Source organism: Heterocephalus glaber, unplaced genomic scaffold (assembly GCF_053883595.1).
Source record: "Heterocephalus glaber isolate CG9 unplaced genomic scaffold, H.glaber_assembly_v1.0 deba00001461, whole genome shotgun sequence".
Lineage (NCBI taxonomy): Eukaryota > Metazoa > Chordata > Mammalia > Rodentia > Bathyergidae > Heterocephalus > Heterocephalus glaber.
Genome location: NW_028258308.1, coordinates 48,209,230 through 48,237,013, shown reverse-complemented (window position 1 = coordinate 48,237,013; position 27,784 = coordinate 48,209,230). Strand labels below are relative to the sequence as shown.

Below are 27,784 nucleotides of genomic sequence, written 5' to 3'. Positions count from 1 at the left end.
GGGTTACCCATTAATCTATGGGGGAGGGACCTATTATCACAAATGAGGATGATTATTTCTAGCCCTAATGAAATTGTCACTATGCAGATGTTCAAAAATGGGTACGTTCCAGGGAAAAGGCTAGGTAAAAACTCTACAGGCATTATACACCCCATTGAGCCAGTCCTTCGGCCTCCCTGAGCAGGGTTAGGCCATTTTCCATAGGGGTCATTGACACTCCTGCAGTCCATACTGAAAAGATCACCTGGCTCTCAGATGATCTGGTATGGGTCGATCAATGGCCCCTTTCCAAAGGTAAGTTATTAGTGGCTCAGCAGCTGGTGCAGGAACAGCTTCATGCTGGCCATATCATCCCCAGTAATTCCCCATGGAATACTCCCATCTTTGTCATTAAAAAATGGTCAGGAAAATGGAGACTCTTACAAGATCTTAGAGCAGTCAATAAGACCATGGTACTTATGGGAGCTTTACAACCCGGTCTTCCCTCACCGGTAGCCATCCCCCTTGGATACTATAAGGTTATTATTGATTTAAAAGACTGTTTTTTCACCATTCCCTTACACCCTGTTGATCAAAAACGCTTTGCATTTAGCCTTCCGGTGACCAATTTCTGTGCCCCAATGCAGCGCTTTCAATGGCTAGTGCTGCCCCAAGGCATGGCCAATAGTCCCACCCTATGCCAGTCATTTGTGGCCGAAGCCCTCCAATCCACCCGAGACAATTGGCCTCAAATGTACATTGTCCATTATATGGATGATGTCCTAGTGGCGGGACAGCTAGGAAGTGAGGTTTTAGCCTGTTATGCTGACCTCCGGCAGGCCCTTGAATCTCGTGGCCTCCAGATTGCCCCTGATAAGGTTCAGCTAAAAGACCCCTACGCTTACCTCGGATTTCAGATGAAGGGACATAACATTTCCTCTCAAAAGCTTACCTTACGGCTGGACAATCTTAAAACCTTAAATGACTTCCAAAAATTGCTCGGAGATATAAATTGGCTCATGCCATATTTAAAACTTACTAAACATGACCTAAAACCTCTCTATGATACCCTACAAGGTGATAGCCACCCCACTTCACCTCGGGAGCTCACTGCCGAGGGGCGCAAAGCCATTAGCACGGTAGAACAAGCCATCCAAAATCAAACAATTACCTTTATAGATTATAACTCTCCTTTACAGTATGTTATCTGCAAAACCTCTCTCTCTCCCACTGCTGTTTTCTGGCAAACCGCTCCCCTTGTGTGGGTTCATCTCCCGGTTTCCCCTAAACGGGTCTTCTATCCCTATTATGTTGCAGTTGCAGACCTGGTTATCTTAGGCAGAGACCATGGAAAAATGTATTTTGGAAAAGAACCTGATATCATTATCCAACCCTACCCTAAAGATCAAATCGATTGGCTTATGCAGACTACGGATTCCTGGCCAATTGCTCTCGCTTCTTATTCAGGGTTAATAGACAATCACTATCCTCCAAACAAACTTATTGACTTTGCCAATAGACATGAATTCATTTTCCCAATAGTCACTTCCTGTTCTCCTCTACCAGAAGCCCTATTAGTTTTTACAGATGGTTCTTCCACCGGGATAGCTGCCTATGTGTGGGACAATAACATTGTCCAATTCCAAACCAGCCATTCTTCAGCCCAAATAACCGAGCTACATGCAGTTATAGCAGTCTTTTCTGCATTCCCTGAACAAGCCTTTAATCTCTTTACTGACAGTGCTTACATTGCTCAATCTGTTCCCCTATTAGAGACATGTGGATTGATAAAACACGCTTCTCAAACTGGTGGTCTTTTTATTCAACTACAAGATCTAATCAGAAAATGATCCAAGCCTTTTTTTATTGGGCACCTTCGTGCCCACTCTAACCTACCTGGCCCACTTACAGAAGGCAACCGGTTAGCAGATCTGGCCACAAGACCTCAGGCTTTTGCCTACTCACTAAGTATTGATGCCTCCATTCAGATTGACCAGGCACAAAAGGCACACCATTTACATCACCTTAATGCTCGCACGCTTCACCTTATGTATAAACTTACTAGGGAACAAGCTAGACAAATTGTTAAAACCTGCCCTGTGTGCACTCTTCATCTTCCCACACCTCATCTGGGAGTTAATCCTCATGGCTTGATTCCAAATGCCCTATGGCAAATGGACATCACACATTACCCTGAATTTGGAAATCTTAAATATATACATGTCAACATTGATACATATAGTGGATTTATATTTGCCACCCTACAGTCCGGGGAAGCTACTAAACATGTAATTGCCCACCTTCTAGTTGCCTTCTCAGTACTTGGATGTCCACAGCAAATTAAGACAGACAATGGTCCAGGCTATGCCAGTTCTGGCTTCTCAAAGTTTTGCAAGCAATTAGAAATAACACACATAATGGGAATCCCATATAATCCACAGGGACAAGGCATTATAGGAAGAGCCAACCTCACACTCAAAATTACATTAGATAAAATAAAAAGAGGGGAATGGTACCCTATCAAGGGGTCACCTAGAAACCTGATATCACATGCACTATTTATTCTTAACTTCTTAAATTTGGATGCCAAAGGTTTATCTGCAGCCAACCGTTTCTGGCAACCAGAGACACAAAAACAATTTGCCTCTGTGATGTGGAGAGACCCCCTGGACCACTCATGGCATGGGCCTGACCCCATACTCGTCTGGGGCCGAGGGTCAGTGTGTGTTTACTCCAAGGAAATGAAGTCAGCCAGGTGGCTTCCAGAACGCTTAGTAAAACAAGTTGATAAGCGTGTTGATGATGCCGATGATCCAACACTGTCCAATTTCAACCAGTTAACAATGGCGTCTACAATTACAATCTAATAATCATAAAGAGAATAGTATAATTCAATTTGGCTAGTTATATTTGGGTGCACCCTAATTTATACACTGTATCATATGTTTGTCTATTGTCTGTTGTTTGTGTTCGTACAGTTGAGCTCCATGTTTCCCTTCCTCTTCAAAGGATATTCACCTATTGTTAAATTGACTTATAGATAATATTATTAAACTAAAGACATGCTTTTCTTCCCAGGTTGTTAATTGATCAAAGTACCACTGAAATTTATTTTATGAAAGTGACGTGCATTGTCACCCACATGCAACAATCAAATTGCAATTAACAGTTACAAAATAAAAAGATATATATTCTTAATTGTTTGTCAAAACGATTATAGATGGGAACTCCCTTTGATGAATATAGAAGTGGCCACCCAGAAAATGATTATTCTGGTCTTAATTCATTAAAGGGACCCCCTAGTAAATTTTATATTATATAATCTTATGGGAGACATATCACAATGAATATTATCTAAATATGTTATAAATTGATTGTATTGGTTGTCCTTGATATTTAAGCACTGAATATGTTGTTACAAAATGTTTACAGTGGTTAAGTTCTGAATATGTTATTGTAATATGTCCACATTGGTTATCTTCAAAAGCTTAATCAGGTTAGCCTAACTCTCTTATCTACAGCCCAGCCTTGTTTACATCGCAGGACGAAATTTTGCTTACAGGTTAAGAAGATGACATCCCTGATTCCGTTGCATGGTCTGTTGCTGTTCCTGGCATCGACAACAAAAAGTGGATTTCAACCAGTTAACAAAGAACAATTGCTCATTGCCCTGTATGGTAACCCCTGTGACTGTGCTGGGGGTTCTGGCAGGGCTGCACCCACAAGTTACACTTGTAGTACTGATTACGGTGACAAGATTGCCTACTTAGTTTATGAGGCCGCATTAGTGGGAGGATATAACCAAAAATGGAAATGTGTCATTAAGCCTAAAATCATACCAACTGTCAATGGCAAACCAGGGCCATGCCTTGCCAGTTGTGTCATGGCCTCAGAGATGCATTCTACCTGTTACACTGAAGCCCAACAATGTACATATTCCGATGGAAAAATATATTTAACTGCTGTTCTACAAAGAACTTACAGGGGCTCCGTCGGAGGTGACTGGGATTTTCCCAGCCCCACTGGATATTCTAAATTTGGCCAAGCCTCTTGCAATGGCGGTCTCGGCAAAGATGTCTGCTGGTCGCCACAGGCCCCAATCCATATATCTGATGGTGGTGGGCCTTCAGATCAGCTCAGGGAAGAGCGAGTGCAAAAACAACTTGAGACTATCATCCAAAAGATGTATCCCTCCCTAAATTATCATCCACTGGTCCTTCCCAAACCTCGAGGCCCAGACCCTGATGCCCAAACCCTGAGTGTCCTAGAGGCCACTTATCATTTGATCAATACATCCAACCCAGCCTTTGCTGCGGATTGTTGGCTATGCTTGACTCTTGGCACACCCCTGCCCCTCGCCTTGCCAGTTGTCCACCAAACTAACTATGCCAACAGTTCTAGTTATAATTGCAGTTTTTCTCTGCCCTTCAGGGTCCAGCCAGTACAGTTCAATGCCTCAGTTTGCTATCTAAATACGGGCCACAACAATAGTTTCGATATACATGTTGGAGTCCAAAATTTCTCTCTCTGCTCGGTAGTGCTTAATGGCCCTGCCACCATTTGCCCTGCCCCGGCTCACGTACTCATCTGTGGAGGGAGCTTGGCATTCACCTCCCTCCCTACTAATTGGACTGGGCTGTGTGTGGTGGCGACTGTCCTCCTGGACATCTCCCTTATTCCTGGAGATGAGCCAGTGCCCTTGCCCAGCTTTGACTATATCACTGGGTGACATAAAAGGGCCTTCTCACTGGTCCCCTTGCTCGTGGGGCTAGGGGTGTCCGGCGCCCTTGCCACTGGCTCTGCTGGCGTTGGAGTGGCGTTACATTCCTATGCCAAATTATCCAACCAATTGATTAATGATGTTCAAGCTCTCTCCAACACTCTTACAGATATACAAGATCAGATTGATTCTCTGGCTGAGGTGGTCCTTCAAAATAGAAGGGGTCTGGACCTCCTCACGGTGGAACAAGGAGGGATTTGCATAGCCCTAAATGAATATTGTTGTTTTTATGCCAATAAATCTGGGATCGTCAGGGGAAAAATTTGCTAACTTCAGGAAGATTTAAACAGACGATGACAAGAATTCACTCAAAATCCCCTCTGGACTGGCCTCAATGGTTTCCTCCCTTATCTCCTCCCTTTGCTGGGACCCTTATTGGGTCTACTCTTGCTCATTTCTTTAGGGCCCATACTTTATAACAAAATCATGGCCTTTCTTAGAGCCCAGATAGAGGCAATAAAAACAGCGCCCATACAGGTCTACTATAATAGATTGGCAATGGCTGACCAGGATGAATGTCGGACCATCGATTAGGTCCTTGCCGTGGCGAAGTGTTCTCGCCCCACCTGGTGAGTGGGCTGGCAAGCCAATGACGGGCAACTGAGCAAGCGTGCCATGCAATGAGAGAGCCCTCGTGTGCCGCCTAAGACAGGTGCCAGAGCCTTGATTCTCTGGTTAACCGATGACGGGTAAGGTGCACAGTGCAGACACGTATGTTGCTCTGACCCAAGACAGGCTCAGCCCCCGCAGGCTTGGCTCTCCTGACGCCTTTCTTATAATTATAATTTTAAAGGGAGGACCTGTGGGGGGCCTTGCCCACCCGCTAGAACTCTTGAGTGCCTTTTACGGACATATCCAGGCCTGCTGCAAATCTACCCGGCAACAAGGAAGTAGCCCCAGTACCCTCCTCTTGCTCCTCCCCTCTAGCCCTATGATATATATGTTGTAGCAGCTTCCGCAATAAACGAGACTTGATCAGAAACCTGTCTTGTCTCCATCTCTCGTGTCCCCTGTCCTTTGTCATTCTCACCCCCCCTCTAGGGTCTCCGTTGACTTACCCGCAGGCCGGGACATACCATAAACATGTAGTGATAAAAATTAAATTATACAAAGCCAAATAGATATATTTATATACAAATATTTTAACTGTTGTGATAAAATTGTTCCATGGCAAGAAAATAAATATCTAACCAGCTAAAGAGCTTCTCAACTTTCTACAGGAATATTTCTGTTTAAATTGTACTGTTTCACATGTAATTAACTGTGAAAGTTATTTTTTAATCCCTTGTGCATAGTTTGAGTCTGCTCCTGTGTACAATCTTTGATAGAAGCCCCAGAGCATTTCAGTCTTTCTGTGCAATAATTTTATTGTTTTGTGGTCTTATCTTCAACTCACCCAGGCAAATTCCTCAGGACAAACATGACCCTACAGACAAATAAATTGGAAGAAGGGAAATTCCCTATGGAAAATTCATCTCTAGGAGTTTCATCACAGCATTAATTATCTACACACAGTCGCTCCAGTGTCAGAGGATCTAAGGGGATAAACCTCAAGAGGGTCCCCAAGACAGCAGCACAGCAGCCTTCTCCTTCTCCTTCTCCTTCTCCTTCTCCTTCTTTCCCCTCCTCTTCCTCCTCTTCCTCATCCTCTTCTCCTCCCTCTCCCTCCTCCCCTCCCCCTTCCCCTCCCTCTACCTCTTCCTTTCCCTCTCTCTGTCTTTCTCCTTTTGGATTCTTATTAATGAATATATAATCCTGTGATTTGCTTTCTCTTCTTTTGAAACTTTGCATAACATTCACCACTCTGATCTGTGAAAGCTTTTTCTGATCTGCAAGTATTTTCCAAGACTCCAATCATTAAAAATGTGTCATTGGGCCAGGGATTTCACACAGCAGAACCACTGCAGTGTGGTAGGAGGCTCCTCATCACACACTGAGGCTGGAGCTGTGATTTTAAGATAACTGTGCCCAGGGATACAAGAGCTAATGGGGATGTGTGCACACACTCCCATGATGCATATAGTCACTCACCATGCACTGCAGATGTGTACTTATAAAAGAACTAGGACATCTGAAACTGAAATGGAATCATAGAGCTTGAACATTCATGGCCTACAAAAATTATGTGATTTTTTAAAATGCATAAGGGCACAAAAGTCTGACAAGAGACTAGGATGTAATGAAATGAAAGAGAAGTGAAAACATCAGAGGACACAGAGGCACAGGAATCCTAACTTGATAAGAGACCCATCAGTCCCCACTGTGACCTGGTGGCCCACAGAATCCCCCAGGTGACTGACAGATCCCTGGCTGTGAGCCCAGAGACAACTCCTGACATGATCTGTGGTTGAAGAATGTCAAGTCTGGATCTCACCTGGCAGTAGGACCAGCAGTGACTGAGCTCCTGGAGAGGCTGCTCCACAAGACAGGGCTGGGGTATCCCTGGAGACCCTTCCCCAATACCAGGGAACAGGCACCTGCATCACAGGCAGTGGAGGACAGGTCTGGAAGTCCCTGTCATGCACCCCAGCTCCAGGTCAGTGAGATCTAGGACATGATACAAAGAATTAGATCAAAGAAATAAGTTCTAGTGCCTCCTGCCCATCAAAGTGACTGCAGATTCCTGTATGTACTGTATATTTCTAGGAGATAGAACATTGTGAGTGTTTTCACCACCAAGAAATAAGAAGTGTGTGAGGAGATAGATGTGCTTGTGCAGCTTGAACATTATAAGATGAAGTAAAACATCTCATGTTGTGCAGTTTTCTTGTCAAAAGAGAAAAGACTCATGGTGCATGCCCAGAGGAGGCAGAGTCGGGAAAACCTGGGAGAGGCTGCCTACACCCTGTCTGGTGCCCAGGACACAGACAGCCTAAAGCAACGAAGCTACAACCACAAGAAACAAACGGGACAAATTGCCAACCTAGGGAAGGGGACAGATGCAATTCCTGTTTTTAGATTTAAATGTGTACTTTTCACCAAACTAACAAGACCTATAAAGACATAGGAGCGTATGACCTATTCAAATGAAAACTAAAGGAACCAACAGGAAGAAATCCTCACGGAGACCTGCTGGACGATCTACCAGACCAACACTTTCAAACACTGATCTTTAAGGTGTCCATAGCATTGAAGGAGAGAAGGAGAAAGTCAGGAAATCAAGGTAGAGAATCTGCTCATTCAGGAGGAGCATGCCCCGCACCAGCCAACAGGGGGCACCAAACCCAGTGTCCAGTGTGTGCACTGCTGGGGCTTTTGGCTATGACACTGGTTAATAGTTAAGCAGGGCACAAGAAGACACTGGGAAAAAATGATTCATACTTCAATAGAACAATTATACCACAGTCAGGGACTCTTTATGTTTCCAAAGGAATTTTTATATTTAAATCTTTTTCTATTATCTGAGTTTATCACTATATACTGCAAACTTTGCTTTTGGATTCATTATTTAAAATGAAGATACAACTTTAGTCCCATTTTTAAAAATAAAGTTCTGCTAAAAATACCATAGTCAGAGATATTTAAAATGTACGAATTGTTATTTCTGCACTATTCCATTTGAAATAATAGAGCCACAGTAGACACCAAGTAATTGTGGCTGTAGAAGCCCACACATTGGGTAAATGGGGATAAAGGTGGGATCAAACTGGAAATACCAGGAAGGAGAAAGCATCAAAATTCAGAAAGTCCACAAATGAAAAGTACAGTGCCTGGATGGAAAGATTCCCTCTAGAAATCCAAAGGCAGAACCCACAGCAGAGTGAAGCAGGACTCCCTGCCTTGCGACCTTCCCACAGGAGGCGGCCTGCGTGGAGTTGTGGGTTGCGAAGAGATACAGATGTAGGGGCCTCCACAGGTCAGGGAGCTCGAGTCTGCATCAAGGAAGGATTGGCCGGTCGCAGAGCCGGAGCTCCTCGCACTCCAAGCATGCCAAGAAAAGCAAGCACAAGAGGCTCAGCTGCTCCTGCTCCCCCTCCTGCTCACGCTCCACCCATGCGGCGGCCTCCCCCGGAGCATGCCTCACCCTGCCCAAGTACAACAGCGTCTTCTGGCTTGCAGTGAGGAAGTGCAGCAGCCTGGATGAGAAGATTCGGCATCAGGAAACAGAAGAAAAACTAATCGAGGAAGAAACACCATGGAGAGTGGAAGAATTGGTGGTGAAAGGGGTAGAGGAAGAATTGGAGAAAAGGAAGAATGAAATTGAGCAAGAAGATCTCCGAAGGGTGGAGGAAACCAAACGCATCATGGAAAAGCATTTGCTGGAACTACAGCAACAGAGACAAGCTGAGCTCACAGCACAAAAAGCTAGAGAGGAGGAAGAACGTGCAAAACGTGAGGAGCTAGGGCAAATACTAGAAGAAAATAACCGAAAAACTGCAGAAGCACAAGGCAAACTGGCTGTAGAACAGTTGAGAATTGTTTAAGAACAAAGAAAGATTCACGAGGAAAGGTTGAAACTAGAGCAAGAATGGCAATGGCAGCAAAGGGAAGAACAAACAATGATCCTGAGCAAAGGAAAGCCTAGGCCAAAACTGACCTTCACATTAATGATCCAGGATTAAACTGCAAGCCCTGAACTTTTTACAAAGAAAAATGGAATAACTTTGTATGATAGCTTCATGTTGAAGTGTTTCTTTTGTTGTATTTATTTATTTATTTATTTATTTATTTATTTATTTATTTATTATTTTTTAATTTGGAAAATCTGGAAAGTTAGCTTGTTCTAATAGGTGTTACATTCTGCAATCCCTTTTATCCCCCTTAACTTCCATTGTCAAATCCTTATCAGATCATTGTTGTCTTCTAAAGACAACACTTCTAAAGTGATATATTTTTCATCTGTTTGGATTCTGTACTGTGGTCTGAGAAAGAGATCACTGGGAAACTATGGATGGTCTGATAAAGTTTTTACTGATCCACTCCACTGACTTCAAAGTTTTACTCTGTGTAACATTGCGATGCTGGTTCTGCTGACTTTTTTATATATTGATAAAAAATTAAAAGTTGGTCATTGTACTGGAGAATTCCCAGGTTGTTACTGATCTGTGTGGTGCACTGTTAGCCAGTGTTCTTTGGCAGTACTCTTTTTTTTCTTTTTTTTTAAATTAAATTCTTTTATTGGTACATTTTAGGTACACAACACAATTACATTTCTCATTGGGAAATGTACCTTTACATAAAGCATCTTGGTTTTTATTTTTTTCCCCATTCCTAGCCCTCCCTTCATCCTCTCCACCCTTCCCTATTTACAAAGACTTTATTTCCATTTTTTCCATTTCTCAACATTTTTCTTTTCCCTTCTTTCCTTTCCCCTGCCCCTCCCACTACCCCTACCACTTTGGACCTTTGCTTCCTATTTTGCATTATCAATTATTCATTCTAATCATTGGTACATTTTAGGAATACAATATAATGACATTCATCATTGTAAATTTGCAGCTTTACATAATCTTTCTTGGTTCTTATTTTTCACTGTTGCCCAGCCCTCCCTTCAACCCCTCCATTCCTCTCTATTTTCAAAGATTTTGTTACTATTTTTCCATTTTCTCATATTAATCCCATTCCCTTCTATCCTTTCCCCTAGCCCTCCCACTTCCTTCCCCTTTGTCCCTTTTCTTCTTATTTCACATTACCTATTATACATTTTAGTCCTTATTTACACTTTCAGTCTCTCATATATGTGCACCCATATTTATAGCAGCACAGTTTGTGTTAGCTAAAACTTGGAAACAGCCCAAATGCCCATCAACTGGAGACTGGGTAATGAAAATGTGTTTTTTTATAAAATGGAGCACTACTCAGCCATAAAAAAAGAGAAATTAGAGACATTTATAGCTAAGTGGATGCACATTGAGGCAATATTCTTAAGTGAAACAAATGGGGCGATGCTCTTGATGATCCTGATATGGGTAAGAAGACACCCAGTCAGCTCAGATGATACATGCATACATGGTTCAGTGTTGTCTCTGTTCAGCTTGTTTTCGTTTCATTGACAAAATCAAACCAGCAGTCTCCATTGTGTAAATAAATGATTTTGCTGAATAAATTAAAGTATTAAATTTTTTTTAAAAAGAATGAACCAGCAAACTTGAGAATAGGACAATGGAAACTGTCAAGTCTGAAAAATGAGAGGAAAAGGATTGGTGCACAGTGGACAGATACAAAGACCAATGGGACCCAATGAAACAGCCCAAGACAGAGCTGTGGGAGACCAGAGAAAGCAATGGTGAAGTTGGGAAATCGTGGAGGTTTCTAACAACATTGGAAGGAAATTAAGGTGCTACCAGAAAATGCATTCATTAATCAGCAAATAATAATGGAGCCTAGATATTACTAGTACTTCTCTAATAGTAGGAATGAAAGCCTGCAGAATCCTTCAGGGAACTCTCTTCTGTGTGTGTTCAGAATATAAGTTTATCCATAAAGTATTTATTTAGCTAGCAGACATGTGAGCAAGTTCATGTTGCATAAAGTGGAAATGAATTTCTATTGGTACTGGGATGACATAGCTAATTGAAATTCAATATTTATCTATAAATCTTAATTAGCACTAAAACACAAACAAAAATTTGGCATCAGATATAAACACTCTTAAGTGGACATGTTTTGAGAAATGCTTCTACATTGGCTTGGCATAAATGTAAATGAACTAATGACAATAAAACTACTTCACATATTGTGTACTGCAACTAAAGCTACCTCTGCCCAGAAAACTTCCCTTCTGTTTCTAAATTGATGTAGACAATGGGTTTTCCTTGCACCATCTGTCAGATGATCATCAGAGACTGTGGTGACTGTCAACATCTAGTGTTGTACTTGGATAAGTCCATCTGATGTGGTAAAACTCTGTGGAAAAAAATGATGTAGATGCTACTTAGTTAAACAATGTCTCGTTTGTGATGTATCTCACTTTGGTTAGTTTCCTGATGGCTATTCATAAAGAATATACTCAGTCACTTACTGATATCTCCCCCCATCCATTCTCATTTTCTCCACCATGTGCTGTAATTCTCAAAAATGTTTCATGCTCATAAAGAGTCATCCAAAAATGTCACATGGTCAGAGCATGGTTAGGATAATGGAACAAAATTATAATATAAAGTATCATTCTGCTAACTTGACATCATGAATTGCAAATTCTGTATTTGGACAAATAACTAAATTATGACAATAACATATTGTGGCACCAATGCTGAAGGACTTGGAAAAATCATTATAATGTTGTATACTGACTGCAGTGATTAGCCTTTATTGTCATCTTGACCTAGTGATGAATAAAGTTCACTTATTGGTGTCTCTGTCTGTGCCATCGAGTCATGACCTTGAGGTCTATATTTGGTCCCTACCCCCTTCCCTTCTACCACTATTCCCTTGACCTGCACCTTACCTTCATCATGACATTCTACCATGATATTTCTGCTTCAGAGACAGCTGTCCATGGGCTAAATAATCTGAAACCATTAGCCAAATTAAGTCTCTACTCTTTAAGTTGTGGCTGTCATATATTTTGTTCAAGAGATGGGACTATACCAGAAAAAGCACCAGGTGCAAAGTCATTGCTGTGACTCTGCCTGATCATGAAGTTTAGAATTGCTTTGATAAGGATTTTGGAAAGACTTGAAGATCCAGAATAGAGAAGGCCTACAATGTTTTATGCAGAACTTGATGGTTATCCTGGTTGGAGTTCAGAGGACAAGAATGCTGATAGAAATGGTGGCAGTAAACCAAGGCTCAGGAAGTTTTAAGGGGAAATAGAATAATATTGGGATGTATACAAGAGGCATGAATGTTATACATTTGGGGAAAAAAATCATTCTGTATTTGCCCATATCCTCACACTTTGTGGGGAGCTGATATTAAAGGCAGTGGGATTCATTGTTCTGGTGGAGGAAAAGTCAAGGCTGCCCAACACTCAGGCTGTCATACGTAATGCTGGCTGCTTTTGGCCAGATGCACAGTGAGATCTGGGGCTAAATATAGAAGAGAAAAAGTTTAAAATCTTAAAATTTTGCCCAAATAAAAGCACACATACTGTTGGCATCAAAGAAGTTTTGGTTGTTTCAGAGATTAGTGGCATTCTACAAAAATCAAGTAGTTTGAATGGGAACAAGTAGAAACATGCCAACAATACACTGTAGCAACTGACAAGACCTCATTTATTGCTAGCTCAATGGTGCTAAGTATAAACTTTTCATTTGAGCACTGAGCCCCTGATCCCCATACTGAAGAAAGGGTGCCTAGGTAATTGGTTCCATTGGTGTTATTTCATGATACTCAGCTATCCTGGTGGTCAGAGTCTTGTGTGGCCATGATCCAGGAGGCTGGGTGGTCAGGAGCAATTCTACAAAATTTTGAGGAAAAATCACTTGATTAGGCCTAGTTCTCTGGCCTACAGGCCAACTGTGGCATTTTGAGACATAACTCCATTTTGGCCTCCAGTCACAGCTAAAACATCAATGGTCCAGTGATGCTGTGATGATCCAGGACAAGATTACATCAGCTGAAGACATCTTGGAAGGAACAAAATCTTCATCTACATAGTTCTTCATTGTTCTAGGATTTCCACTTCTCCTGCCCTCCATGTCCTGTTACATCTTTTTGTCCCAATATACTGAACTCTCTGTCCTGAGTCACTTGTTACATTTGTTTCTCCTGATGTACTGAATAAAGGTACAGCACATTGAAGGGCTTTCATCTTTGCCACTCAGAGCAGCATAGATCAGTCTCAGACCTCATCTTCTTCACAAAGTCTCATTTTTCTACATTTCCTGTATAATAAGTTAATTCTCCTTGTGCTGCCATGGCTCCCAGGAGACTGGGACTTACTGCAGAGGTTCTAGTAATGTCCCCTTTCCCTGTTCCCTACACTGGGCTACTTCTGAAGCTGGCAAAAGACCATGGCATCACCCACTTGCTGCTAGTTGTTTAGGATGCAGAATGTAGGATTATGGGGCCAGAAGGATTATAGCCAGAGTCCAGGCAAGAAACCTCTAAGAGATGGGTAGACAAAGCTGTGGGAATGAAGCAAAATGTACAATAGTGATCACAGGAAGTCAGAAGGGCCAGGAACAAAAATATTTGTCAAAGACAACTGCCAGGAGCTGAGGATTTAGCTCAGTGCTTCTGCCACCTGCCTCGCAAGTGCCAAGACTGGAGTTTGACCCCCGGTACCAAAAATAAAGACAACTGCCAGGAGCAAGCATCATCAGCCTAAAAGAGCAGCTGTGTGGGCTGCAATGGGCAAATTCATAGAGTTGGGGCTGCTCAAGCCTGATGGACCTCACTAACACCATGTGTGCTGTGTACAAAATCAGAGATATTGGACTTGATGAATTTGCATATGATCATATATATTTTAAAAGAGTAAGTTGTGATAGACTAAAATGAAAAATTGAAATATATTAAAGTTAAAACAGTTAAAAGAAAAAAGTCAGAGAAAAATATCTGCAATGCATATGATGCAAAGAAAATATGGTTTGGACGGTCATTTCAACAAATATGCTATTAAAAGTTGGAAAACCAATGGTACATATTGAATAAAATACAAGAGGATCCATCCCTACATAAATAGGATCCTGTGCTATGGAACAAAGAAGTTGCTAAGTAAATTTTAATCATTGAGTGAGAGCTCTCTATATCAAAAATCCAGCACTCTGAAAAAAGGAGATCAAAGACAATATCAGAAAATACAAAGATATCTTCAGTTGCTCTATAAGCTAAAATAATATTGTTCAAATGGACATACTTCCAATATTGATGCCCAGATTTAAAACAATCCCAATGAAAATAGCTAAATGTCATACCTCATTGAACAAGAGAAAACAATAGTAAAATTTGAATGGAATCTGTTGGAACCCAGAATAGCAAAAGCATTCTTGGGTTGCAGGACCAAAGCAAGTGGCAGGTGTCACAGTCCAGGACTTCAAGTTATATTACAAGGCTATAAGGGTAAAAACAGCATGATATTTGAACAAAAACAGAAAAATGTCTCATTGTAACACAATAAAGAAAAGACTGCAGGGATATTCAGCTAACTGATGTTTGACAAAGGGTTCAAGCACATACACAGGACCAGTGGAGTGATCAAGTACATGAAGATTTATCATCATATTTCTATGAGCCTGCCTTTCCATTGGATGACAGCCATAAGGAATTCACTGTGCATTTGATCACACCCATAAAGACACAAAAGAGGAATTCCAGATCTGCTTCAAAAAGTGGAAAGAACAAGGTGATTGTTTTGAAAGTGAGGGGTGTATTATTAGGGGATTAATCACTGTAAGAATTTTAAAATTAAGCATTTATCATATATTTTGATCATTTCTCATAGTTTTAAAAAATCATGGAACTTTTAGGATGAGATTAAAAAGTAAATTAGTCGGGAGAAGGGCAGTGGAAACTTCTCTAAAAAACAATCTAGTAATTGTTATATATAGAAATGATCTCTAATTTCTTTACTATTCCCATTATCAATAATATTTAGGGTTAGTAGCTTAATTTAATGAGGGTTTCATGATTTTTGTTGGTAAAACAAAGCCTTGCACATAGGACTTGTGAAATTTCTTCCAATATATTTTCTCCTAAACTTGAAAGGCTGCATCAAACACATGCAAACCATTACATTGGCCTGAAGTAACACTTGGTGATAGACAATTACTAGTCAACAGAAACATAGGCAGGAAAAATTGAAGTATCTTTTCAGAGTACAGCTATATTTTTTATTATGTGCTTTGTATTTCATTGAACTAGAAAAATAATTATACTATGAAATTAAATGAATAATTAAACCATTGATCAAATCAATCTATTCCAAAACATTGGCTTTGGGAAAGCGAATATTTGAGACTATAAAGTAAAAGAATCTCCCTATGATATAAGATACTGACAGTGCATTGACATTGTTAATTTATACCAAATACTATAGATCATGGCATCATGCAGAGGTTGGCGACAACTGCTCCTGTACTGTGTGTATACAAATTTCTGGGCCATATCATTCTACAATGTTGTGATAGTTTTAGAGACAATTTATTTGTAACTGAAGAAACTACAGTGAGAATGGTATAAAAATTTTGAATTTTCATATTGGCACTGAATTCCACTAACAGGATTGCCATAGAGCCATCTGCTGGCTTCTTACCTGTTTACTCTTCAGCCTCTTCCTCTCTATGCTTCACATTTAATCAGGAGAGATGAATTTTACAATCTAAGTATCTTTTCAATCCATTCACTTCTCCCTAACAGTGCAACTACCACCATGGTCCACAATACTGTCATCTGCAGGACACTCACAGCCACTCCTCACCATTTCCATCCTTAGCTCCTTCAATATATTCTGCATTCTACAGCCACAGTAGTCTTTAAAAATGCCAATCTGGTGGTTTCATTTCTTGTTCTGAAAGTCTTCAATGATTTTAAGGAACAAGTAAGTTACAGAGTAAAATCTTCTCAAGCCCTACAAGAAAGACGTAAATACTGAATAAAATATTGATGAAAGAAATTGTAGGTGATACAAATAAATGAAAAGGTCCCTGTCTTAGTGGATTGGAAGAATCAGAATTGCTAAAATATTAAAATGTCCGTACTTCCCAATCATCTACAGAGTAAATGCACTTCTTTTCAAAATTTCAATATTTCTCATGAAAAACATTTATAATTTTCTCTGTAACTATAAAAATTGCAAGTATCCAAAGCAATCTTGAAGCAAAATAACAGGGCTGAAATATTGTAATACCTGACTTCAATGTCTGGTACCAATTTACACAAACACAAACAGCCTGAGAGTAGCATAAATTGCAGTTATATTCACTATTGAATGATGTGATTCTCTTGCAGGCTGCTGTTGACCTGTGGAGTTAGTTGGATTACACAACTGTGGAACACTGAGATTTTCATTTCTTAAATGTAAAAGAAGGGAGAGAACAGGGAGAAGAAGTGTGCTCTGAAGAAGTGTGGCAAAGGAAAATATGTCCTGCACACAATGTGGGCCACAGCAAGAAAAAGAAGAGAGTGGCCCTGAGGCCAATGGCCAACATCTTTGTTACTGATGCTCTGAGGTCAGATCTGGCATCCTGTGTAGGGCTTTGAAGCTCTTCTGCACATGGTTTCTGGCCACTGTTCCAGGTCTCCTTGACTGACAAGTTGTCTTGGTTACTTTTCTTGCTGCTGATACAGAATACCAGATATCTTTAGTGAAAGTAGGAAATGTTTATTGTAGTTGATGGTTTGTAGTGGTTTCAGTTCATAGGTGGCTGGTTCCAAGCCAAGGTAGCAAATCGGAGGGGCATCGCAGATTAAAACAGTTCATGGGGGGCAGATGTCAGCATAGCCAAAGGCATCTAGTGGTAATCATGAAGCAACAAGCAACCATAGCAGCCTTCTTCCTGTCCCTTATATTCTACTCAGGGTATACATCTTTAGGACAGGGAGCAGTCAATCCCAGGAAGGCTTTCCCATAACTCACACCCAGAACTATGGTGAACCAATCAACTGTGTCAAACTAACTTAGTAATTACCCACCACTGATCACAGTATGACACACATAATCCCAGCATGACACACCCCAGGTCCAGCCACCTCTAAAAGCCCCATCTATGACTGTGTGAGGCTGTGGGGGGACATCCAGACAGGAGCCATATGGCAGGTCATGCCCAGATGCCCAGCTGCTTTGCCATGCTATAATTTCCTGCCTTGCATTTACCCTTAATTCAAGAAAGCAAGAGCCCAGAAATAAATCCTCAATCAAAATCAACTCAATGATTACAAAGTCCCACAAACACAGAACAGAGATGATATGGAAAAACTTTATATTGCCAACTAGAAGGAAACAGGATGCTTATCTGATACCACATACAAAAATCAACTCAAAAACTTTATCACTTAAAACCTTGTTCTGTGTAACTGCTAGAGGAGAACATTGGGGCATTGCTCCTCTCATTCAGCTGGACAAAACCTCTTGGACATGACCCCTAATCTCAGATAACAAAGAAAACAAACAAACATTCACACAAGAGTTCATTAAACTAATTTTTTTTCCCTGAGAAAGACAAAAAATGTACAGAGTGAAGAAACAACTTGTAGGAGGAATATTTGTGATTCATATACTGATATGGGACTAATATAGAAATATGTAAGGAACTGAAACAACTCAATATGGAGAACATAAATAATCCAGTCCAAGAGGACAGAGCACCTACATAGATAGTTCTCATAAGAAGACGTAAAGTGGCAAATAGATAAAAGGAAAACACCTCATCAGTACCAGTCATTGGGAAATGTAAACTAAATCTGCAAGGAGGCATCACCTGACATCTGTTAAGATGGCTATTCTCACAAAGATGAAAGGTGACAGTGTGGGTGAGGTGTAGAGTAAAATCAACCCTGGGCCTCATTTGTAGGTTTGCATATTAGCATGGCAAATCATGCTAATATGGGAAAAAGCATGGAGGTCCCTGAAAACACTAACTACAGAGGTACCACATGATAGAGAATTCCCCTCCCTTGTTTCTAAGGACTGGAATCAATCTACTGAAGGAATATCAGACCTCTCTTCATGGATGCATTGTTTATGTAGCTAAAATATGGAAGCAACCTAGGTTCCCTCATTAGATAAGGGGTAAATGAAATGTCCTATATATACTGAATGGAAAATTATACATGCTTAAAAATGGAAAAAGTGCTGGGCATGGTGGCTCATGCCTGTCTTGGCAGGACTTGGGATGCTGAGGCAGGAGGATGTCTACAAGTTGAAGCTGGTCTAGGCTATGTAGTGAGCTCAAGGCCAGTGTGAATTATATAGCAAGTCCCTGTTTCAAAAAATAGAAGTCCTTTCATTTGCATCAACATGGCTTCACTTAGACGACATTCTATGTGACATAAGCCAGGTGCAAATAGACAAACACTCCATGAGTTTATGTATATGTGGAAAGTGTTAACGTTGAATTCATAAATCTGCAGAGTAAATTTTATTTTACCATATCCTTGCATAGGGGGTTTGTGTTAGTCACCTTCTCTCTCATGCTAAGACAAGATGCCTGACGCTCAAAAATGGATGGGAAGGGGGTTATTTTGCTTATACCTTGTGGAGGTTTCAGTCCATATTTAGCTGACTCCAATGCAGAGGTGACAAAGAGGTGTTGCTGAGCAGAAACAATATGGCACTAACAAGCCAGCAAAGGTAATAAGAGGGTTACCAACATCTTTCTGCTCCTTTTATCTTATGCAGACTACCAGGATTAGGGCAGTGCCAAACAATCACTCACCTGTAGTAGTTCATTAACCACACACCTTTAAACCCAGCATCACACATTCCAGATTTAACTACCTCTGAAAAAGAAAATCCCACCTCATTGGCAAGAGGCTTTGGGGAGATATCTAAACACAAACCATGACAGGGTATGATAGCAATGGGAAATATTGATGAAAGTATACAAAACTTCAATTAAAGAGAAAGAACGATTTTAGCGATCTACTGTGCAGAACAACCACTATTAGACTAGAAAATTATCTTTTTCTTAATAGTTGAAGAAAGTAGATTTTAAAGATATCACACCCTCATGTGGTTAACATAATCAGTGATAGATGTGCTAAGTTGCCTCATTTAAACATTCCATTTTGTAAAATTTATATCAAAGTATTACACTGCATTCTATAAGTATGTACAATTTGTCAAGGATTAATAAACAAATAAAATTACAAAAATAAAAAAATGGAAATGTGAATTATGCAAATAAAAGGACCAAGTCATAATGGTACCTTACCTGAAAATATACAAGCGCAAATTTAATCTGGAATTTTTAATATCTCTTAATAGAAAATAAGTTCTAGGTAGAAGATCAAAATAAAGAAGAACTAGAATGACAAAGTTTATAAATTAACACTGGAAATTATAAAAGAATTCATTTGTTCATTTAAATATTTGGAATAAAAATATTGGACAGAAAGTCTACATATAAATGTAGATGGTAGTAAAGGAATGGGGCAAAATAAATTCATATAAAACATTCAAAGATTCAGAATTGTTAACTCCCTACTTTTGTAAGAGTGTTACTTAAATATAAATTTGAAAGTGATTTCTTCTCTTGAAAACAGCTATGGAATTGACCTAGGTACAGAAACATTTAGAAAAGAAATGTGAATATGTTAGTTTGGTTGGGGGAAATTTTTCAGAACAAATGCAAAAATCAAATCAAGATTTACCCCTTACACTACACAATTTCCAATGTCACCTATATATATATATGTAGATAAAGCTGGAGAACAAATGTAGCCTCATCAGTGATGAAACATTGAAAGTTGAGGTATGTCAGGCATCAGAGGAGGGTGAGCCCCATCCAGACCTTGACTAGGACATGAGCTCCAGATGACAGGAGGTCCATGATGCCAAACACCACTTGCTTCTGTGAGGAACAATAAGTATGGAGATGCAGGGCACCTTATGTGACTGCTGTTCCAGTGCTGAACTGGGGCTAAATGGGTGCCAGCCTCTTAGTTCTGAAGTTTTCCTAGCCAGGGCTTCTAGATGAAAAATGAGGGAAATTTTGATTCAATTCTGAGATACGTCTCCAATATGAGCATTAGACACAAATAGTGCAGATTCAGCTCTTAGAAGCAAGAAAAATAAAATTCATTGTGTTGGGTGAATCCATCTGTATGTGCTATTGATGAAAAAAGTGCACTACACAGTGCAAGCATTATCTGCTGGTCTCTAAGAAAATTCAGTAGAAGTTATCATTTCATTTTTCTCCATAATACACAATGATTTGTTTTTTATCCACAAAGTGTGAATGGATCAAGTGTGTCCTGCATATTTTCACCCATAACAGAGAAAGAAAACAACTTTCTAAACTAAATTTTTTAAAGGTCAGTTGTTTTTATCTTGATTTTCATTGAATGAGGAAAGTATTTTAGCAATGCAACAGAAGGGGCTGGCAAGGATCTCATTGTACTCAGGCCTGAGTTGTCCCCCTGTCTGATCTCCTTGTCACTTATCCAAGCCTGAGTGGAAGAGCAAATCCAAAGAGCACAGGGCAGACACCAGGGTCTTCTCACAGGACCACTCAGTGTGCTTCTTTGGGTTGGTCAGATCCACCACCTGAAGTTCTCTCAAAAGCACAGGCATCTGTTTAAGGTGCAACACATAACACATGCCCTGCTCCTTATGGTTCCTGTCTTTTCTTTATAGCTCTAAATCATCCCAAATATTTTCAAAATATTTTGTCAGTATTGACAACACTTCTAGTTTTTCAGAAAGCATGAAATATACAACTAACTCAGAATGAAAAATAAAACAAAATTCCTACTTCATCATAAGTATAGACAACAAAAACATACAGAAACATTTAAAATGAGAACCAACAGGTTAGATCCTAGCTTTTAAAAAAAATTCATCAAATATGAAGAAAACTACTTTCAAATTATAAATTGATATTTATGCTTTATTGCAGAAAAACCTTGACTGTGAACTGAGAATATCTGTTGAATATCCTTCACAGAGCCACATTGATCTCCCTGTTGCATAGACAGTAGATAAAGGGGTTCACAAATGGGGGCACTATGGTATAGAAAATGGTAGTCCACAGATTCTTAAAGGATGGTTTCTTTGCAATGGGACCTAAGGCAGCCACCACCGCAGATATGAGAAACAGGAGAATGGTCAGCTGTGAGGTACAGGTGGATATGTCTTTGTTATGGGCTTCCACGGAATGCATCTTGAGCACAGTTGAAAATATATAAATGTATGGCACAAACAAAAATTTTAAACATATGAAGACAATGCAAACACAACAATCACTACAAATTCAGAAAACTGGACATCTGAAGATGAAATCCTCAAAATTTGAGGAATATCACAGAAAAATTGCTGGATCATATTGGTCTTGGTGAAGGAAAGCCTGAAGAGAGTGCCTGTGTATAGCAGAGTAGACCAGGCCAGAGGCCCAGGATCCAGTTGCAGCCTGAGTGCACAGACTCAGGGTGATGAAGAGATTGTAGTGCAGAGGGTCGCAAATGGCCATATAGCGGTCATAGGACATGACCACCGGGAGGGCAACCTCTACAGCTGCAAACAGTGAATACAGGAAAATATGAGCTGCACACTCTATTAGGGATATGGTCTTTCTGCCTGTCATGGAATTCATGACAACTCTGGGAACAATAACTGAGATGGTGCTGAGGTCTACGAGGGTCACATTGCTTATAAAAAAGTACATGGGAGAGTGCAGTTCTGTGTCTGTGATGATGACAGTGACAGTCACAATATTCCCTGTTAGTGCTCCCAGATAAATTACTAAGAACAGCACACCTTGCTGAACCTGGAGCTCATGGGAGCCTGAAACATCCATGAGGAGGAATTCTGTGAAGATGGTGAGGTTGTTCATGTCTGCCTACCTGCCATGGTCTCTACGGAGTCAGAGGTTAAAGTGACCAGAAGATGTTACCAGAGGAATGTAGATCATCAGAACTCCAATGTGGCTTCTAATCAGAATCTCAGGATGGAGTAAATGGACATAGTTATGTTGAAGTACAGTGAAGGGTCATTTTCCAATTCAATTTTCTTTCTGAAACTGCTGATACATATTCTAGTTGTGTGTATAATAATCAAATGTGTGAATTAATCAATAAAGTACTTAAAATGCATCCAAGTCCAAGTAATCTTTTGCTTATTTGGCTTATTTGTGTTTTATAGTTCTACAGGATACTTTTGAGTGTTTTTTCCATTTGATTCATTTTTGTGTGGCTTTCTCTGAGCTACTCTATGAGAGCTTCTGTAATAACCCCAGATGTTCAAAATCCCACATCTGCTCCTCATTCTCTGGGTCCTGGGCTGGAGGATGACTGTGATGTGGTCCTTCAGTAGCTGATTCTCTCATCAGTTTTCTCTAACAGATCTAATGCTTGAACCATGTCATGTTGACTATGGCTTTCATCTAAAGAATGTCTGACTGGTCACACTGCACCATTTTCTCACTTCAGATGCTCTTCTGGATGTGTCTATGAGCCCTTTCTTTCCCCCTTTGTAATGTCATCTATGCAAGATGATATTTCTTTTGGGTTGTTAAAATTCTGTTTTCCTATTGGCAGTATATAGGCTGTTCCCACCTTGTACTGCCTTGTTTTTGTGTTTTATAAATAAATACAAGAGGAAAGAAGAAAGAAAGAAAGAAAGAAAGAAAGAAAGAAAGAAAGAAAGAAAGAAGAAAAGAACTTATTGAAGTAGTTTTCCTACATGCAATCTTCTCCTAGGAACAGACTCTAATATTTAATGATGTATCAACTTTCTTCTCAGAATTCCCCTCTGCTTCCTTTCATTTGCTTAACTCTTACTATTCTCAAATAATTTTTTGAAATTGATTTACCTGTGCTTCTCTTGAAGCATTAAAATCACAAATGATCTGTTTACACATTGTATTTTCAGGGTCAAAATTAGTTATACAAAGGGGTCTAATCTCAGTGTTATTTTATTTTCATTGGGAAAAAAGCAAAATTTTGGGATTATAATATTGAAAATACTGTCATCTGCATCTTTAATACTTTATAGGTAATTGCCATTGCAACAACATTCACAATTATGCTTTTTATGTGCATAAAAATAATGAATTACTGACAGTGGTACATTCATATGACTTTTCAATTTTTCAAATACTTATAAGAATTTTTTTGCCTGTAAATTCTTTCAATTACATGTGTTTTTTCCCTTAGCCTTATTTCTCTAGTGAAGAGAAAATCCTTTGAGCACAGAATATCAGTCTCAAATCCAATGCTACCTGTTGGGGCTGATGCTGGGACATGGTGTAGATCACTGCTGCAAGCCACACTAAGGTGATTTTTAATTTCCTTCCTCAAAATAACAGATGGGGTCATTCAAAACCTGGTTCCCTTTCTCCATCTCTTCTTATTACATGTCCTCCTTTCTCAGTGAAAACAAATATTCCAGGTTCCCTGAGCTGAATTCAGCTTACATTTCCATTCTGCACACCACATCCTGATCCTGTGCACAAGAGGAAATCCAAGTATTATCCTTGTTCTCAGTGATGACACCTTGGAATTATTTGGCCACAATTTTAAAATGTGAACAACAGAATGAGTGCGAGTGCTAATTCCCCATAAATTGTAAAATGGGGGAAATATAATAATATATCTAAAAATCAGCTTTATGATTTTATATACAAAATCCAGGTTTTATAAAAATTGTCCATAATAATGACGAGACTAGACATCTCAACATTTTTTGTTACAGGCTACATTTGCATACATGAAATTCCATGTATTCATATTTATTCATGAAATTCATATTTCCATGAAATTCTCTTATAAATTTCATTAGCTTATACAATTTTAGTTACCCTTTTAAATCCAGCTGAAGAAATGTTAAATTCACATGTGCTGATGCTATGTTCCAGGGTAAATTTCCCTCACTATGATTTCTGCCTTTAGACCTGAGTGACATATGAAACACAGCACCAAAGGAAACATTGGAAGAAGTAATTACCTAAAATAAACACCAGAATCTCATATAGTTCAGTCTATCTGCAAGTACACATACATCATATGGAGCTGTAATAGTTACCTTAGCTGAAGATTTTGAAGTCTTAATTTCACAGGTACTAGTATGTGACTTATGTTTTACCAATGTTAATGGAAATGTGGAAATTAACATATACAAAATTACCTGAGCATTGAAGCACTGAGTTTTACCACATTAACCATGAATGTTGTTTGTGTTCAATGTTAGGAGACCTGATGAGACCCTTGCTCCTGCTTCTTTCTTCAGTGAGGAAATATAAAGATACTTCCAAGTGAGACTCCAGTGTGGAATGTGAGTCCAGCACTGCTTCTGAAACACCTGTGAGCCTGCTGAGTGTTCAGCACAGATGTGTGAGGGTCGCACTTCTGATGAGCTCTGGGGACCTAGTGATACCAGCTCCAAAGGGCCCATTTTCCTTCAGCCTCTAATTGCCCTTAATTGGCCAGGATGCTTTGGCCACACCATTAAGACTAACTAAATTTCCATTTTGATAAGGTTGGCTAAGGGTTTTCAGTTTTGTTTATTCTTTTGAAGAATCCACTTTTAGCTTCATTGATTTTTTATATTGTTCTCTTAGTCTCCATTGCATTGATTTCTGCCCTGATCTTTATAAGTTGCTCCCTTGTATGAGATTTGGGTTTGTCCTGCTCTTCTTTTTCTAGAAGCTGGAGGTTCAACATCAGGTTGTTTAATTGGGATCACTCTGTTTTCCTAATGTGAATATTCATTGCTATGCTTTTCCCCTTAAAACTGCTTTCATTGTGTCCTATAGATTCAGATATGCTGTATTGATATTGTCATTTAATTGTAGGAACTCTCTGATTTCCTCTTTAATTTCCTCCATGACCCAGTGGTTATTCAGAAGTGTGGTGCAGTTTCCATGTGTTTTTGAAATTCTTGTGGTTTCTTTTGCTATTGATCTCCAAATCCATCACACTGTGGTCTGATAATATACAGGGGATAATGGATGCACATTGAGGAGATACTCTTAAGTGAAATAAGTAGGACACACATATGTAAATACTGAATAATCTCTCTAGTGTGAGAATCTGAGAGTGTAAATAAGGACTAAAAGGTATAATAGATAATGTGAAATAGGAAGACAAGGAGCAAAGGAGAAGGGGAATTTGTAGGGGTAGGGCAAAAGAAAGAAGAGAATGGAATTAATATGAGAAAATGAAAAAAATGGAAACAAAGTCTTTGTAGATAGGGAGGGGTGGGGTGGTTGAAGGGAGGGCAGGGGAATGGGGAAAAATAAGAACCAAGATGGATTATGTAAAAGTGCAAATTTCCATTGATGAATGTTATTACATTGTATGACTTAAATATACCAATAAAATTAATAAATTAAAAATTCCAATATAGACTATAAAGAAGTAGTATGTGTGTGATACTTAATAAAACAGAAATATGTTTCATGAACGAGTTTACTTTCATTGAATTTTCCAGTTCAAAAATGATTATATATTAATTTAATTACATTATAGTAAATACCTCAAATTTTGCCATTATGCAGTCAATGCAATCACAATTTTCCTGACTCTTTCTAGTTCTATGTTGATGCAAGGTAGTTTCTTCCTTGTTCAACAAATCCCATTAGCTCTCCTGGTGAGCAAGTTTCTCCTCAGAAGCACATGACTGCTGCACAGCTTTCCCAAGCTCATGGACCGAGGCTCTTCTCCCCCATTGTCACAAAGCTTCCTTGTCCTCAGTGTAGCTTTTATGATGGTATATGGATAGATAGTGTAGTGAGTAGGAACTTGTAATCCTTCAGGAAACCTAGCTCAACACTGTGTGTGTCCTGTGTCTTGGTCTTCTTTGTTCTCAAAATAACAAAATGCCTGTGGTAATGAATTTACTCTTTTGATGTATTTATTTATTTATCAAACAGTTCTGGATTTCCAAGAGCATGGCATGGGCACTGGTGCTGGTGAGCAGCTGAGGGCAGCTTGCACTACTGAAGCAAACTTTTGGTAAACAGGTCACTCCTGGAGGCAATCTAGGAATCTCTTCTGAGGATTTTAACTCAAAATTTATTTGCCTCTCACTAGGCCACCTCTTAAAGCTTCCATCATCTCTCATTCCCCTCACATTGGGGAACTTGTGTTAGCAGAAAGACCATAGAGAAGCCACATCATCATATTAAACAGGAGTGTTTTCATGAACTTTAAGATTCTCTGATTTACTTTGTGGTGAAATTTACTTGATGTATCAAATGTACCATTTGACTCTTTAGGGTTAGGTTTTATTTTTACTCATTCAGATCGGTAGCTGTCATGCAGCACTACACAAACCTAAAGTGAGGATTTTATTGTTAAATTATGCCACAGATCAAATAAGAAAAGCAAACAACAGGTAATGCAACAGTTTATTGACAATTTCATGACTCTGATTTTGTAATCTTTAGTAACATTCAAAAATATCTTAAGCTTCAGTAATGGAGCTTCTGGCATGCATATTATTAGTCCTTCACTAATGGTTTAAGCAAAGGCCAACGGGATCCTGCAGGGAGCTCTATTCTGTGTGTGTCCAGAATATAATTTTATCTGTTAAGTATTTATTGAGATAGCACACACATGGGAAAGTTCATGTTGGAGAAAGTGGAAACAAATTTCTATTGGTTCCAGGATCATTCATAGCTAGTTGCAACTCAATATTTGTCTATAAGTCCTAATTTGCACTAAAGCACAAAGAAGAATTTGGCGTCAGGCATAAACACACCTGAGTGGGCATCTTTTCTGTAAAATCCCCCTATGCTGCCTTGGCATAAATGTAAATGAAGTTAAGACAAGAAATCTACCTCAAACATTGTCTGCTGCACCAAAAGCTGCCATACCAAGAAAACTCTTCTTTTTCAAATTGATTTATACAATCACATTTGATTGTGTCATCTATCAACAGATGATCAACAGAGACTGTGGTGACTTTTATAATCTAATGCTGTGCTTGGATAAATCCATCTGTTATGGTGGAAACTCTGCTGAAAGAAATAAACATATGAACTACTTAGGTAAACAATGCAAGTCCTTCTTGTGGCTCACTTATGATGTACTTCACTTTGGTTGGTTGGTTTGCTGAGGGTTATTCATAAATAATATACTCAGTCACTTGCCATTATCTTCCCTCATCCATTCTAATTTTCTCCTCTGTATGCTGTAATTTTCAAGACTGTTACATGCTCATATACCGATATCTACCACATGTAAAATGGTCAAACTATGGTTAGAATAATGGGAAAATGATAATATAAAGAATCATCCATGTAACTTGACATCATGACTTTTAAATTCTGCACTAGTATCAAATATATTAGTTTTGACAGTAATAGAGAGTGACATCAATGCCAAAGGATTCAGACAATCATTGTAATGTGGGATATTGGCTGATGATTTGGCTTTATTGTCAACTTGACTGGGTTGGGAGCCACCTATGGGAAAAGTAAAATGCACTTATGGGTGTATCTGTCTGGGTCAAGGAGACATGACCTTGAGGTCTATCTT

General features: G+C 39.5%; 1 protein-coding gene and 1 pseudogene across 1 annotated transcript; one reads left to right on the top strand and one right to left on the bottom strand.

Moving 5' to 3' along the window:
• Positions 1-656: 656 nt before the first annotated feature.
• Positions 657-9,321, top strand: LOC101702205 (arginine and glutamate-rich protein 1 pseudogene; annotated as a pseudogene).
• A 12,285-nt stretch (positions 9,322-21,606) lies between these two features.
• Positions 21,607-22,137, bottom strand: LOC147826845 (olfactory receptor 14I1-like). The gene has a single exon (XM_087216986.1). It carries the CDS (start codon positions 22,135-22,137, stop codon positions 21,607-21,609), a length of 531 nt encoding a protein of 176 aa, XP_087073112.1.
• Positions 22,138-27,784: the final 5,647 nt, after the last annotated feature.